The following is a 16810-nucleotide window of genomic DNA, read 5'->3' as shown; positions in this document are numbered from 1 at the left end:
TTTCTGTCCTTATGAAAATTCACACACACACATCCCCCCTGCCCCCCTCCACCCAAAGAAAAAATAATCATTGATTTTGCAAATCAAGCAGTTTTTTCCCTTCTCTCTCTGAAGATGGATGCTTTTGATGTCCTTTCCACTGTGCTAGGTAACTCAGTGAAACGAATCCTGAATATCACGAGATGTACAAAAAAAACAACAACACCAAACAAAATATTCGCTTATTCGCATGGCATAATGAAGAGCTACTTTCCCTTTCTTTCAGAACAAAAAAGTGTTACACTTCATATATATGTGTTTGAACACACAAAAACAGCTTGCTGAGAAATCCTCCTTATTTCTTTGCAGTAAAATATAAGTTACTCACTGAAATGTACAAACTACACTGTCGGAAGCAATGAATAATAAAACTACACAAATAAACCAAAACCAAAGAAATAAATAAGAATTTCTTGAGCAGTGCCAGAACAGGCAGAACCATCACACGGCAGATAACTCCAATCACATATGACGTCAATAATAAATGCTCCCGTGTAACTGATGAAAGATCGACGTCATAATAATTTCCCCCTAACTTCTCCTTGTAAGAGGCACAGAGTGCCCTTTATGGTGTCTGCTTGAAGTGTGACGGTAGATTCTACCTGTCGGCGCCACGATTTGTTTTCACAACCGACAGACACCATGTCTTTGAATTTACCAGTCTCCGAGCTCACACTGGAACGGGGGGATTCAGGTAAAGTTGTTGTTGTTGGTCAACGTCCAATCAGACTGTAGTGTCGGTAACTGCTGCAAACTGTTAGTTGGCTGAAGTCGAAAGTGCGAACGCTTCGCGTGTGACAGAAAATGTTTTTGAAAAATTAATTATTAATACTATTAGTATTTCCAATGCCATTAATCAGCGGTATTTAGCAGCATTAATGCAAACTGCAGTAATGATAAGCCAGATCAAAAGAAGCCGTTTTGGCAGAAAGGGGGAAAAGTCCGGTTCATTGCACTGTCAGAAATCCGGACATGGTCTCCTGCAATTTTTCTCAAAATATGGAGTAAAAAAGTAAAAATTGTTTCCAGACGAATGCCTGCCAGATGATGTGCCCTCTGATCCTTGCATTCCCGATTGAAAATGCAAACACCCACCCAAGCAAAACACTGGGGTCCACAAACCACCTGTACAATCAAGTTGTTTACTTCCCATTTCTCGGAGAAGTAGTCTTCCCATTTACGGAAAAGTAGTCTTGATGAAGACAAGATTAACATGCATCTATACCCTTTGGATAAAGTGATGGCCTCAGTAGCCTGTAATGCCCGGACCTTAGATCAAAATAAAGAACCCCCCCCCCTCCCCCCAACAGAAAACAACAATAAAATAAAAAAAATTAAAAAAAAATCAGCAGGAGTATTCCAAGTCTGTATACCACTGCAGAGTACTGTGCATTTTTTTTTTGTCTGATCAGTAGATATCATATTTATATGTACACTGCTCTTTGCCCAAGTCAAGATTGTCTATTTTCAGTGCCTAAGGCACTCATCATTTGTTTCCAATGTCATTCAATCATGTTTCAGTCATACACACATGTACTCATACAGACATGTAACATTTTACATGTATGACCGTTTTGTTTTTTATTTTACCCCGACATGTAGGCCGCCATACTCTGTTTTTGGGGGTGTGCATGCTGGGTATATTCTTGTTTCCATAACCTACTGAAAGCTGACATGGATTACAGGATCTTTAACGTGCATATTTGATATTGTGCATGCATTCACATGAAGGGGACAGTTTGTCTTCGAGTGAAGCTCAAGGTCAGCCACAAAGTTATTCTTTGCCTCCTCTTCCACTTTCTGCTTCTTCTTCTTTTTTTACACTCTCCGCAGATAATCTCTCTCAGTTTCATTCTTGGCAAGCAAACTATTTTAGTATCTATTAAGATTCTGTCACCACAAACACTAATATACCATCTTCAGTGACTTGTACAGCATATACAATATCTTTGGTTATAAAATCACAGAGGGTTTTTGCAACACACTGCTGTTTCAAACCACCAGGGCCAGGTTGGGCTTCATTTGTCTACCATTTTGAAAGTGTCGTCCCCAGTTTCTGAGAGGGGTACTGACAGTAACATCAATAATTATCAAACAGAGGTGACTAGCTGTTGCTTTTCATGGATAATGAAAGTTGACATATCAATTTAATCAAACTTTCTGACTGGTAGCTATTGGAACACATTAACTTTAGAATAGAGCCGTGAAAAATCATAAAATGGCGTGATCGTATATAAATGTACATCCTGGGGAAAATAGTGAAGTTTTTTTTGCAGATATGTCTCTGGATACTGAAGGTATTAAGTTAAGAAAATGGAAAGTACATGAGTTGGGAAATGCACAGTCACACTCATGGTGAAACTAAAAGTGTGATTAATATGTAAGCCTTTAGCTGTTGCAATGTGTGTGTTTGTGTACTTTGTAACTTTTACAAGTATGGATGCACATGTCCACTCATATATATAGTTTGTTCACTTCCATAAAATATTGATAAAATTCACACTTGCAGTTGCAGACATGCATAAATTCCATTGTGCATATATACACTCACACAGGACACATTTGCATGCACATACACTTATACAGTACACATGTTCAGAGGCATTCATATTCATAATATTGTTAGCATACTGGCAGAGTTAAAACTTTAAAAAAATATATACACATGCATTGTAATTGTGTACAGTGTGTGTGTGTATGTGTGTCTGTTAATTATTCCTCTTATTTTTTTATCTTGTGATTCTCACTAAAGTAGCATGTAAATTGTGACAAATGTAGTATGTAAATTTTAACAGTCTGCAATTGTCCATCATAAAGATTTATACACAATGCATTAAAATGATGATATCTGGAATTAAAATATTGGTAATATTAAATGGAGTATCTTTGTTCAGTATAGCAAGGAATTAAAAGAAAAAAGATTAAGATGCACTAGACTTAATTCCTGCATCCCCTATTCCACAGTAGTGCAGTGGAAGAGCTTTGTAATGGAAATAGGTTTAAAACCATGAGGCTGCAGATGAGAGGAAGAAAATCTGGAAAAATTATGTGTAAGAGCTGGTATGTTTATATTATTATATATATATATATATATATATATATATATATTTTTTTTATTTTTTTTTTTTTTTTTTTTAAATGTAATTACATTTTCCTAATACATATATGAATGGTAAAAACTAAAAAAGGTTAAAATATAGATCTGTACACATGATGGCTTCATGCCAAGACGTGAAGATTCTATGCATGAGCTCAGTCAGTGAATGTGATATATCAGGTTGATACAATACAACACACAGGTTATGTACAGTGTGTGCCTCTACATTCATTTCTATGACTTATTTGTAATTGGTCTGTTTGTGGAGGACATTGGTACTTAAGTATCTTATTAAAATGTGATGGTAATACAGTAGTAATTCTTAATGCAACATTAAAACATGGTCACTAAATGTGCATTTTTCTGTTACTGGTACTTGAAAAAGTCTGATGCAGACCATTCACAAAATTTTAACACACACACACACACACACATTTTCATGCACACTCACAAACACAGACTTAAAGAAAAGGGGGGGGGGAAACTAAGTCACAGGTTTGCAAATTCCAGCACCTGTGAATCATTGGTGGATAGCAGCTGTGCTAATGAACTGATAATGAACTGGCCTCCCTGGGAAACAGCTGTCACCATCAATGCTCTGGTGATAGAGCAGTGTGTACATGTAGCTCTGTTTGTAAGATGCATTGACCCTGTGACGGGTGTTTTAAGTTTTGTGGTTGGACTTAAAGCAGTGGCTTTCCATTGCCAGTCATGAGATCTGTGATTTGGATTTCAGAAGCAACTGCAAGGCTAGGGGTGGATATTTTCTTTTCTTTTTTTTCTTTCTTTTTTTTTTTTTTATCTTATCTTACATACCAGCATACATATGAAGGGTACTAACTGTGCTTTCATCCTCATTGTATGTACATGCAGAAGATTTAAAAAAAAATCTTATCTCACAGGTAAGCATATGTGCTGACAGTTCTTTCACCCCCTTTGTGCATGTAATATGAGATTAAAATTCAGAATGTTTACTCTTTCACAAAGTCAGTTACCCATACCCATATCATTACCCTACCAGCACACATTCATTCATATACAAACACAGGCATGTACACACTCACACATGCACATGCATGAACACATCATTTTTACACAATACACACTATTTACCCTGCAGGTGTCAAGAAGAGAACCCAGTCTTACTGCACAATCCAACTTGACCGTTTGTATTTAATTGCATATATACATCCATGCACTGGCATTGGTTTCCACAGTCCCTGTCAATGCAGAAGTACAAGGAAGCAGCACAGGACAGTGGTGTTTGGACTGTTGGATGCTGTGACAGTTTGTAAGAAGACATGACTAGGTCTGAACTGTCATACTCATGATACTGTGAAACTGTAATTAGGACACCATATTCAGTCTATTCATACTGTGTTAGAGAGTGGAAATATTTGCAGAGACTGTATTATATTACTTGTTTATGTACACGTCTACATGTCTCATGTTTGGGTCATTGTAATGAAAAATAATTATATGAAAAGAGTGTAGGAAAAGGTTTATGTTTCGTCTGACTGATTGCAACACTATATGACAGAACAATGGATTTTGTAAAGTTTTGTGTGACAGTGGAATTGTACTGTAATCAAAGGACAGTGTGGGTGTTTCAGGTCTGGGATTCAACATCAGAGGTGGTATAGACATCCCCCATGTCCCTGGAGACTCTGGCATCTTCGTCACTCGTCTCAAGGAGGATGGAGCAGCCTTCAAAGATGGCAGATTAAAAGAGGGGGATAAAATTCTGGAGGTTAGTGTTCAGCAAACACCCAAACTTGATATAAATTGTTGCTGAATCAGTGACTGTCAGGGCAGATTCTTCCTACAGATCTGTCTTTTTGACTCTGAATGTAACGTTTTGTCGCTTTGTGTTTCATTTCAGTCTATTGTTCTGTAGAATTGAAGTGTACTGTGTCTGTTTCTTGTCAGAATAGATATTTTTGTGCTCAGTTTGGACTGCTTTCCTGTGAAGTCTGTAAAACCAGGCTTCAGATTGATGGATAGACCTTGCCAATAACAAATGATTTCTTTGAGTGGCATATGCCTCATTCTCTTTAGGCTTGCTAGCCACACACATTTCTCTTGTTGTTTAGTGTACGTAGATTCACTGGCCCATGACCTTCCCTTTCTGGCCTTTCAGTTGCGGGACCATGTGGTCCCTGGTTCTCACCCCAGCAGCCCTTGTCTGAAGTTCTGGTATTTTACTTAGTACAGCACTTTCTGTGTTCCACTTGCCTGTGTGTGTGTGTGTGTTTTACTGTTAAAAAAAATATTTATCGCCACTGTATGTTGTTTGTGTATCTGTTTAATTGGGGCTCCTCCAGATTTGTGTTGGGTTTACTGCCCTTGCATTCACAGCTGCACAAGACAGTATAATTATTAACCCTTTTCTGGCGATCAGGTTCATGGGCACCAAGGCATAACCATATCTGAATTATTTTCCAGTAAGTCTTGTGTGCTGCCCACAGTTGATCACTTGATGCTTATCACTATGAACATGCATGGCTTAGGGCTTGGTAAGGCATTGTACTGGCAAGGACAGTAACACAAGCGCTCTTCTTTTTGCTATGGCTATGCTGTCAGACAGTGTTAACCAGTGGTGTCAGCTGAAAGCGAGATTTGACAAGCCCACAAGTGCTTCACCAGCATGCTACGCACTTAATATCACCCACTGCTGCTGCTTGTATGGGATGAGGTGTTTCAGACCTGTTTCATTTGCTAAACATATTGACCACAGAGGATCATTTTCTTCATATCCAAAAGATTAGCTTCAACATCACCATTGTTTAGACCTGATACAGGTTGAACAATAACAAGAACAAAAAGTGCATCTTTCACCAGCCGCCGTGGTGAAGTGGTTAGCGTCGCATACTGACGGCTGGGAGGACGCGGGTTCGAATCCCAGCGGAGGTGGGTTTTTCAGCCCGTGGCCGGCTCCTACCCAGAGTTGAGTGTGCTGTGGGCTTAAATGGGGAGACTGGGACCACACAGTCGAGTGTCATCCACTTCAAGGATGTGTCTTTGGGTGTGTTGCTCTAATTACCTGACCAGCACTGCAAGTGTCTGTATCTCTCGGGCCTGGTTAACACCAGGATATCATATTGACCGGAAGCGTAGAGTACAGCCTTGTCATGCAGTCCCAAACCAAAATGGACCTCCATAGCAACATCGTCATCATCATCATCATCCTCCTCCTCCTTCATCGTCATCAATATAAACAAAATAGTCTCAAAGCCTGTGGCCTTTCATGACCTGCTCTCATGGTGACCTCAGTTTCGATACCCCTCCACTTCCGTGCTTGGGGTGAGTCCTGTCAATGTCGTCAGTGTCGGCAGATTCATGGGGGGCTGTTGTTTGAGGGACTAGGCGGCGGTCTCCACTCTGGGAGGGATGCTCATTCAGTCTGGCTCTGTGACTAAGCCATTATTGTCGTTAGTAGGGGGCTTAGTAGATGTTGTCCTAAGTACGTTAAAACAGAACAGGTACCACTGAACACCACCGAAGTGACTCGGCAGCAGTGCAGGGTCTACTCTGGTGTGTGGCCTCCTGGCGACCTAACATCAATGGTTCCCAGTGGACTGCCGATACTGGAACTGCGATGGACGAACCCGGGTGTGGCCGTGTATGGGGGAATCTAAATGAGCGGCGTGGGAGTAATGCCACTGAAACAGTGCAGATGATGGGGCAGCAAAAAAAAAAAAAAAAAAAAAGCATCTTTCAGAGATTGAACATACCAAGCAGATGATATGTCTATGGCAGCATTATTCTGAGCAGTGAGAGAAAACAACTAAAAATGCTTCAGGCAAATTGCGATGTGTATATTGCTTGCACAACCATTGTTACATGCACCTCAAAGAATGAGGGAGGTTGGTTGGACCTGTGTTATCCTTGTAACAATAGAACACCTGAAATGCTGAACACCAGGAAATTTCTGACACCGCCTCTTTGATGTGGTTGGTACTGCCTGGATTGTGTATAAGGTCAGGATATTAAGATGGAGTAAAAAATTTAAAAAAATTTTTAAAAGGCTGTCTTTGAGCTGAAAAGATGTTTTCTACAATTTGATGTTTCAGCTTGTTATTTGCAAGTTTTGTTCATATTGTTACACACCAGAAATGTCTAGTTGTCTCTGTTGCAATTTGTTTTGTTTTTTTTGGTGGTTAATTAAATATGTATCAGACTTGCTGGGTTCATAGATATTTAATCAGACCTTACCAGTCATCCCCTTCATTCTGGTTTGGCAAACAGGGTGAGAGGTCAAAGGTCAAGGTAATTATTTGGCAAAATAGGTAAAAAAAAAAAAAAAAAAAAATAAAAATAAAAAAAAGATTAAGTGCATGTCTTATGTCCAGTTTGCATGAAACTTGGTATTTGATACTAAATTGATTGGCCTTGTTATAGGTTAAAGGTCAAGGTCACAACATGACATAACATGGTAACAGGAAAACCTTGCTGGAAAAATAGGAGATAGCGTCTTGCATATATTCTTCATCAAACTTGTTACAGTGACCAGTTATGGCCAAAACAAATGCTTTAAAAAGTCAGTGTTAGTGGTCAAAGGTCAAGGTCCCAGTAGCATGTGATGACATTTTTGACTCACTTGTGTAAACAAAGTGAGTCTATGTTTTAACCCGGTGTTCGGTTGTCTGTGTGTGTGTGTGTGTCTGTGTGTCCGTGGTAAACTTTAACATTGACATTTTCTCTGCAACTACTTTGTCAGTTGACACCAAATTTGGCATAAAAATAGGAAAAATCCAGTTCTTTCCAGTCATCTTGTGTAAAACAATATTGCGCTTCTGGGATTGGCACAAAAAAATAAAGAATGAAGCCTAATTATATGCAAACTGCATTTACTGTTATATTTATATTTTTTGTATTCTCTAAACTTGGCACTTTGATCTGATATTCTGACCCAACAGCTAGAGCAGTCATTATTATCATTTTTTGTTCAAACAGGAACTTCTTTTGCTAAGCATGGAATTTTTATTTATTTTGCAAACGTTTTGGTGCAGATAGTAAAAAGGGGAAATTACTCTGTAATATTAGTGGAGTTAATTTGCTTTAAACTGATCTTTCTCATCTTAAACATTACATTTTGAAACAAGAGAGGCAAGGCCTTCAAGACTCACTTGTGATGCACTTTTTTTTTTAAATGCAAGCTTTTTATGTATTGAGTATAATTTCAAAATGTAATGTTTAAGATAAGAAAGATCAGTTTAAAGCAAACTAAGTTCCCCAGCAGAGTAATTTCCCTTGTTCTGCTATCTACACCAAAACGTTTGCAATAAATAAAACTTCCATGCTTAGCAAAAGAAGTTCCTGTTTGAACAAAAAATGATAATAATGACAGATCCTTTGTTGGGTCGAATATCAGATCAAAGTGCCAAGTTTAGAGAATACAAAAAATATAAATATAACAGTAAATGCATTATACTCAATACATAAAAACTTGGATTTTTTTTTAAAGTGTATCACAAGTGAGTCTTGAAGGCCTTGCCTCTCTTGTTCTTTTTGCAAGATAATGTGCTTTACAGTGTCCTGATTTTTATTTTGACGATTTCTGTATTTGATAAAGTGGTATCATGCAAGTGATACATGAGCCTTGAAGAACTTATCTCTTTTTGTTAGAAGACTTTTCTGGAAACAGAGCGGATATCAGCTCTTAAATGCTGTGTTGACAGTGCTTTGACAATGTAAACAAGATTCCTGTACATAAATTGGTGAGTGACTTGCTCTCAGTAGCAACTCTTATGCCATGTTCTGCTAACAGAAAAAATTTTCTTACTTTTTTTTTTCATTAGAAATACAGGTCAAGGGGAAAGGCTTCAGCACTGATCCATGTGAATTTTGACTGGTTTTGGGTCAGTGGACCAGGAGTGTCAAAAACTGAATACTACTGTAATTTCCAGCATGTAAGGAGATAAAGATCATAAGGCACACATCCTGAATATGAAAACGTTACACATTTCCCAAATGCTGAAAACAGAAAGTCTTCCATATTGATTGGCACAGAATGGTTCTGGTGACCCATGATGTTGTTTTCTGAGTTGTGACATCACCTTTGGAAACTGGATCGAAATCCATGTTGTTTTCATTTGCTGGTCTACTCGGCTCTGTTATGCTGTTCATCTGCTCTGATCTATCTGCTTTTCCATCAACTGGAACATGTACCATTCTGAAGCTTTCAGAATGTAGATATATGTACTGATGCATCTGTGTGACTGTGTGTGTGTTCTAGGTGAATGGTAAGAACATAGAACGAGTGACCCACAATGAGGCTGTTCAGATATTCATCACTGCTGGCAACACAGTACGCATGAAAGTGCAGCATGGGGCATATGCAGAACTCATGGTGAGTACTGTGAGGACTGTGAGTAACTGTGCTGTGCCTGAATGGCTAGTATCTTTTGTTCACTTTTTTTTATGTGGAAGGGATGGGGCATTGTCATTGTTTTTTTTGTTTTTTTGGGGGGGTTGAAATTTTAAAATTATTGAAATTAACATAAGTTTTACTGTTTTGTGCAGTTAAATTTTCACCACTGAAAATCTAATCAGTTAAAAATTTTGTGTTCTTTTGAAAATCAAACATGAAATCATACACCACCCATGGTGAAGTGGTTAGCATCGCTGACTGGCAACTGGGAGGATGTGGGTTTGGTGCCCACAAGAGATAGGGCTCTTTTGGTACCAGAGTTGAGTGTGTTCAGGCTTAATCAGTTAATGCACCAGGAACAACACTAGAGAGTCATCCACTTGGTGGTTGTGTCTGTGGGGGTGCTGCTCGTATTTCCTGATCAACTCGCTGCAGGTGTCTATGTATTTCTTGTGTCTGGTTGATGCCAAGATACAAAATGAAAGGAAGCATACAGCATAGCTTAGTCACATAGTCTGAAACCTAATTGGAACTCCATAGCATAGGCATCAGCATCTTCATCATCAGTTGTCAAATATAGAAGGAAAAAAAAGTCATTTCTATAGTCTTTTATGTCCTGCTGTCATGGTGACCTCAGTTTCGAGTTTTTGTCCACTTTGGTGTCTGTGGTGAGTCTGTAGATTAATAGGTGACTGTTGTTGGAGGGATGTGGTGGCGGCTCTGTTCAGGTGGTGACACTCTCTCAGTCTAGTTCCAAAACCAGGCAGTTGTTGTCATCAGTAGGGGGATTACCAGGTGATGTCCTGCTTAGGATGGATCAGAACAAGCACTGTTGAAAACCTCTGAAGAGACTCAGCAGCAGTGCAGGGTCTCCTTTGGTGTGTAACCTGGTGCCTAAACATGGATAGTTCCCTGTGGACTGGAGATGGTGGGACTGCTGCAGACAAAGCTGGGTGTGGCTATGTGTTGAGGACAGGGAAGAGCAGCATGAGAGTAACGCCACTGAAACCAGTCACATGGTGGGGGCAACAAAAAGCAAACCACCTGTTGAACTAGGATTGAATGATTTCAGCTGTTGTAGTTCTAACATTTTGAATAGTGTGTTTTGTTGCTGTACCACCATTGTGGTGACTGGTTTGCATAATCTGAGTTTGTGACATGCTGTTTTGTTTCTTTTTGTGTGTATGTTTGTTTGTTATGCTTTCTTTTTCTTTTTTAAAGTAGATCCATGAACAGGTGTACCTGAGCACTATTGATTTGATGAAGAGTAATTGCCTCGAAGTTCTACTTCCAAGGTTGTAAAAAGTTGTTTGTTTTTTGCTTAGTATCAACCCACCTCTGACATTAACTTTCAGAATGGTTTAAAGAATGACATGGTCAAGGTAAGTTTCATCTTGTGCTTTGGGGCTGGATGATTTTTCACAATGATTCAAATCAAACTAAGGAAAGAAAAGGCAAATCATAGCTTGGTTTTCTGGGGCTTATGGTGACACTTTGAATAACTGTGTATTTATGTGGGTTGGGTTTTTTTAAAAGTGTATATTAAACCACCCCATCATAGTCACACTCAATTTTTAGAGGAAACAATCGTTAAGTTAGAGACAACAGTTAAGTTACTGACAGTCATACAGAAGAGCAGGTAAAAATATGAATTACATATAAAGTTCATGAGGAGCTACTGGCACTTACATTTCTGGTCCAGTAATTCCAGATTTTTGAAGGGGTGGTGACAGCTATAGTAGAGAAAATACAATAACCATGAGAATAACAGTTTCAGTAAGCATGGGAATGCTTCTGAATAGCCATCTGGCGTAAATGCTTTTCTGCTTTTCACTTTGGTGAGGGCAGTGCAGTACCACCTGTACTCTTCTCTGCATTGTGGACATATTGGGGACAAATGGACTGGAAATGATTCAAGCAAAATTTGCCTGTACATAGTTGTACATATGCACATGCATATGATAAATGTTTGAATGTTCAAAACTATTTTACCATTATTTACTCCCCAACCCCCCCCCCCCCCCCCCCCCCTTTTTTTTTTTTTTTTTTTTTTTTTACTCACTTGTGTGAACAAAGTGACTATGCCATCAATGTGTTTACTGCATATAAATATTATAAAGTGGACACTGAATTAACTGGAATGAACATTAAAGAAAAATTGAATTGATTGTTTCTTTCAGCCCGTTGTAGACTGGTTCGTGCAGACCTAGAGGTCTACCATGTGTTGTGATGTGCTTGAAGTGATGACAACGTCTCCTCTACCGCCGAAATATAAGAATAATTGAGATATGATAAAACACACACAAAACATGTTTTAAGCAGTGTTATTACGTCCAGTACAATGACGTTTATTTATCGCACAAAGAAGAAAACAACAACATTGCTTTAAATATTAAATTTAGGCAAATGTCATCAGATGCACTGCAGCAGTGGGGATGAGTCAGCTTGCTTCGGAACTGAACATGCATGGTTCAATCCCACTCATATGCCCTTCCCCCCCAAGCATATTTTATATAATTATCATGTTTAATACAGAACACTTTTTAACAATTTTTTTATCTCTTTTTTTCTCCTCATGATTCCTTTACTGGATAAAGTGTGAAGCACAAGTAAGTCTTGAAGGCTTTGCCTCTTGGGGTTTTTTTATTTTTATTTTTTTAAAGATGGATTGTTGTAGGGAATCAAATTCCTTAATTTTTGTTTTGTCTTGTCTATAATCCTGTGGTAAACCCTATACAGGGCCCAAGAATAGGGCTTGAAGAACACAATCAAATGAAAAAAATCATCTTGCAGTATCACTCAGCTGCTTCTGCTTCAGTCATCATGTATCCTAAATTTGGGTTTAACAACAATACTGTGGAAGTGGTATTGTTATGGAATGGACATTTTCATGGTACAGCACCTGACTGATGTTGTGTGAAAAACAAGAGTTTTATGAAATTGCAGTACACTTTGTCCACGGCATTGTTTAGTATTGTATATATTTTCAAAATAGCTATATTCAGGACAGCTTTGAAGATAAGAAAGGCACCATTGTGCAAGTAATCCAGGAAAAAATGAAATGCTGAGATGTAAGAATGATTTATTTATTTATTTATTTTATCAAACAGTGTTCAGACTGTTCTGGTTCAGTTTCAGTTTCAGTTTCAAGTCACTGATGTGTTATCACTGTCAGATTGTGTAGGTTTTTAGTTGTTTGTCTTAACAGCTTCCAGGTAAATTCAAAGATTGACTTTCTTTTTATTTGTTATGCTTTTTTCTCTCATCCATCCATTCCACACTTCCTGCACCCACACTCTCACTCACCTGTCAACATGTTTAGAAGAAAAGTGCCATGAAAACAGTATGGAAATAAATGAGGTGTATTCTGACGTTTTGCCTGTGATGACTAATCACTAGTTAATAGTAGTAAGATAGGATCTTTTAGAACATACAAACATTCTTTTTTACTGCCACAACTGAAATACACCTTTCTTTACACACACTCAGCCAAACACACAAGAATAGCTCTGCAAAAAGAAGAGTGAGAAGATGTGGAACAGGTCAGTGATAGCCAGGCTGGTCACAGAATCCCTTAAAGCATTGCCTCTGAGGCAAAATTAAAAGTTTAAGACACAACAACAGCGAGCTTTGAGGCTGTTCAGAAATGGTTCAAACACACATATGACAGCAACCATCTTCACATGGGGAGAAGTGATATTGTCATGTACACGTATGTAAACACATTTGTATTGTAAATGAAGAACAAAAAGTTGAAGGAAAAATCATGTCTGGGGTAGAAGACCTGGTGCAACAGCACACATTAGATTACTATTATTCATGTTAATGTATAAAGTGTGCACATCTCCCATACTGGCAATTTTGTCATGATGTCAGTCAAAAGAAATAGGAAAGGTGACAAAAGTTTCTGGCACTGAGAATGGTCTGCTTGAAGTCTGCTGTTCTGTCATTGTCAACACACTGTCACACTTTTCTGTCACAAACTGCCCATATTTTAAGAGCATGATAGTTTGATGCTTGAGTGGACGCTTCCACTTTTTTTTGTCTCTTCCCCACCACTCAAAAAAGTCCTGTAGCTATCGTGACTGTTCAGATTTTGGCCCCTAACTTCACACAAGGCTACAGTTTCATGTTAGCTACCACATGGTGCTAATGGACCAGGTATGAAATGAATGCCTCTAATTATACAGCCAGTTAAAGTGTAAGAACCCTGGCTGTTGCCATTTGAGCCGAGTTCACCCCCATGTGATTAATTTGTTGATTTATCTCTGATGCGACTGTTTGTTTTTTGTTTTTCCTCAGAAAAACATGCAACCGAAGCAGGCAGATGACAACAAGAACGTGAAACTGATTGTGCTGGCCCTGTCCATTCTGGCAGTGGCAGGGCTGGGAGCGTTCATCCTTCATCGGCAACAAGCAGAGGCCTGATGTCTAATCTCTTCCTCTGGCAGCACTCAGAGTCAACTCTGACCCATACTCTGCTGGTTGTGGTAGTGGTTGTGTACTTGTAGCTGTGGAGAGCTCTGGATTGGTCTTGTGTTTTGCCCCTGTGTCCTCCATCTGTTTATCATCGAAACTGCTTCAGGAACAAGATGCTCAGAAAAGGCTACTTTAAGCCGACTCCAGTTTTTAATTCATTAACTTAGTTGCTTCAACTTTTCTTCCTATTCTTGTTGCGTCAACTTTTCTTCCTATTCTTATCTGATAAAAGCAAAAAGTTTGTATGCAGAAAACAGTTTGCATATCATAGTTGAATGAGGTATTTTTACATGGAAATTATCTTAAGATCACACCAATGTCTTGGACATGGTCAGACCAGCCTCTTAATTTCCATCCACAATAGAGCTGATTCTGAATGTGTTTGCTCACTGAAACAGGCCATCCCAGGAAGGCGTGTTGACTGTTAAATATCAGTAGTTAGAACAGGTTGTGTGGAAAACAATGTGTAGGGTAGAGCTCATGTATGCTTCAGTGTGTGTGCTAATGGTGCAGGAATGAAAAAGAGATTAAAGCAAATGTGTGATTACATGTGTGCCTGTCCAGTGCAAGACTTTTGAGAGAGACTTCTGGAAACGAGCATGCTCTTGTGCCTGTCCTGCATTGATGTGACCAGTTTTTTCAGCCCACTACATATCTCTTGGAGTTTCCTTCTGGTGAAGCAGAGGGGATGTCTGTCACAGAGAGAAAACCACATGTACCTGGTGATCTGTTTACATTTCTCTGTTTTTTGGTGTGTGTGTTTTTTTGGGTTTTTTTTACCATGCTGCTGAATCTAATATTTCTTTCTTGGCTACATTACATTAAGGGAGGAAAGTGTGTTAAAACATGCAGTGTGTGGACTTGAAAGTGAGTTTATGAATGTTGTGTCATGTTTAATTTCTTTGAGAAATATATGTATCCACGTTTATTAAGAATGTGATACTGAAAACAGCCATTTTTTCTCCTTCTGAGCAGAAGACAAAAATATGTGTGGATGTTCTTTGCATAATAAAACAGTTTTCATCCTGTAGGTTTTAGCATGCACTGCTTCTTTTTTCACATAGCATTTCCAACTATCATATTATAATAATAATAAAAAGTGGTGAATAAAATAGACCATAACCAACTGATGGAATTGCTTTTCTTGGCTTTATCTTCCCTGTGATAGGGTTACAGGGAGGAAGGGGTGAAGACATACACTGCCATACAGCTGATACAATTTGGATCCGAGACATGCCGCACAGTATGTAAGATGAATCACTGTTGGTATGGAACATCATTCATTCAATGTTAGACTGCAGCTGATGCGAAAATACAAATGTTAATAAGGTGTGAAACAAGTTTTCTTTTCAAGATCCCATTCGTGCAGACTTTGCTGTTTAAAACCATCACATTCAGATGTGTTAAGACTTTATCATTACAGAACTTTGCTGTTTGGAACCAAAGTATCTCGTAAAGGGTAAGAGTGAAGGTGTGTTGAATTGTGGCATTTGGATTGTTCAACATTAAACAGGAACGTAAACTATTGGTAATGGGATTATTTGATAACATGACCATGTATGTTGTTCAATTATCAGGATTTATAAATATTGCAACTGTTATTGCTCTCCCAGCAGGTTTAGTGAGTTGTAGGCTCTGCTTATAGCAGTGGAATTGGTGTATTGGGATTATGCTTTTCATTGGATTGTATGAGGGGAATGGGTGGGGATTGCACAATTTGAATTGCTTTTCTCTTTGATAATTTTTATACTTATTCATCTTATAATTAGTGGATAACCATCATTTGAAACTGAAATGAATGAGCATAGATACACACAGATCAAGCCTGCACGTTATTCAGTTAACTGTAAACGACATCCATATTTCAGAGGTACACTTCACAGGAGCATTTATAAATGAACAATAACAAGAAAACACACATTCACACACACACACACACACACACAAAACCAAGAAAGAATGCAGGTTCTTTTGAAAGTCTTTGGTTATTATCTACTGGATTTTATTGAGAAATGTTAGTTCATGGTGCATCTGTTTTTATTTTAGACTCTACCACTTTCCAGTTTTTATTTCTGATGGCGGTATGAAATGGCAGTCCACTACATGCCAGAAAAAAAAGCAAAATGTTGAGGATACATATGCATTCATAATTTTATCTGAAAGGGTGAATATGTTTGTTGACGTTTCGTGTAATGTTTTGTTGCCATAATGATGCACAGGGGACTAAAATGTGAGATGGATTTATCTTTCACATTATCACCACCTTTGGCAATCATTGTTTTCATTTCAGAATCTTTTTTTTTTTTTTAAACCCTTGAAAATAAATTTGGTTGTATCACCAGGAAATAATGCCTTTAATCTTCTAACTGCTAACCTGTTCAGAAACTATAAATACTTCATATTTGTTATTTGATTTCAAACAGAAGAAATTTGATTGAAATTTAAGTTTTGTTTTATTATATTGTGTTTTAACTAATCTTTTTTCCCCACACATACACTTATCATCACAGAATATTGACTCATTGGACAGTAAATACTAGCCACATACCAAAAAATAACATGAGTCCACTATGATTTACTGTTTACACATGTTGTCAGCGCACTTGTACTCTGTGCGTTTCTCTGTTTAGAGGAATAAAGTGGCAAATACTCCATCCATTTGTTTTGACTTGTGTGTTTGTGACTCATTCCAGCCAAGATATTTGTGGCTCACATGCAGATTTTACACAGCAGCAATGCTTGCTGTCAGCTTCCCTTTCTTTTTTTCTGCCTCATCATCATGGGTCGAGCAGACCCACATATTTATACATTAGAAAATTGCT

The 16810-nt window shown here is 38.3% G+C and overlaps 1 protein-coding gene across 1 annotated transcript; it reads left to right on the top strand.

The window, feature by feature from the left end:
* The first annotated feature begins 536 nt into the window (after window positions 1–536).
* On the top strand, window positions 537–16640 carry LOC143296010 (synaptojanin-2-binding protein-like). The gene is made up of 4 exons (XM_076607748.1): window positions 537–733; window positions 4750–4886; window positions 9375–9488; window positions 13812–16640. The coding sequence occupies exons 1-4, from the start codon at window positions 682–684 to the stop codon at window positions 13935–13937; spliced, it is 429 nt and encodes a 142-aa protein (XP_076463863.1). The 5' UTR covers window positions 537–681; the 3' UTR covers window positions 13938–16640.
* Window positions 16641–16810: the final 170 nt, after the last annotated feature.

The sequence above is a fragment of the Babylonia areolata genome, chromosome 21 (genome assembly GCF_041734735.1).
Source record: "Babylonia areolata isolate BAREFJ2019XMU chromosome 21, ASM4173473v1, whole genome shotgun sequence".
NCBI lineage: Eukaryota > Metazoa > Mollusca > Gastropoda > Neogastropoda > Buccinidae > Babylonia > Babylonia areolata.
This window is presented reverse-complemented; position numbering and strand designations above follow the sequence as displayed.

Coding starts and splice junctions, on each gene's coding strand:
- LOC143296010 (XM_076607748.1), top strand. CDS start 682: ATGTCTTTGAATTTACCAGTCTCCGAGCTCACACTGGAACGGGGGGAT. Junction 734..4,749: donor ACTGGAACGGGGGGATTCAG/GTAAAGTTGTTG, acceptor TGGGTGTTTCAG/GTCTGGGATTCAACATCAGA. Junction 9,489..13,811: donor GGGCATATGCAGAACTCATG/GTGAGTACTGTG, acceptor GTTTTTCCTCAG/AAAAACATGCAACCGAAGCA.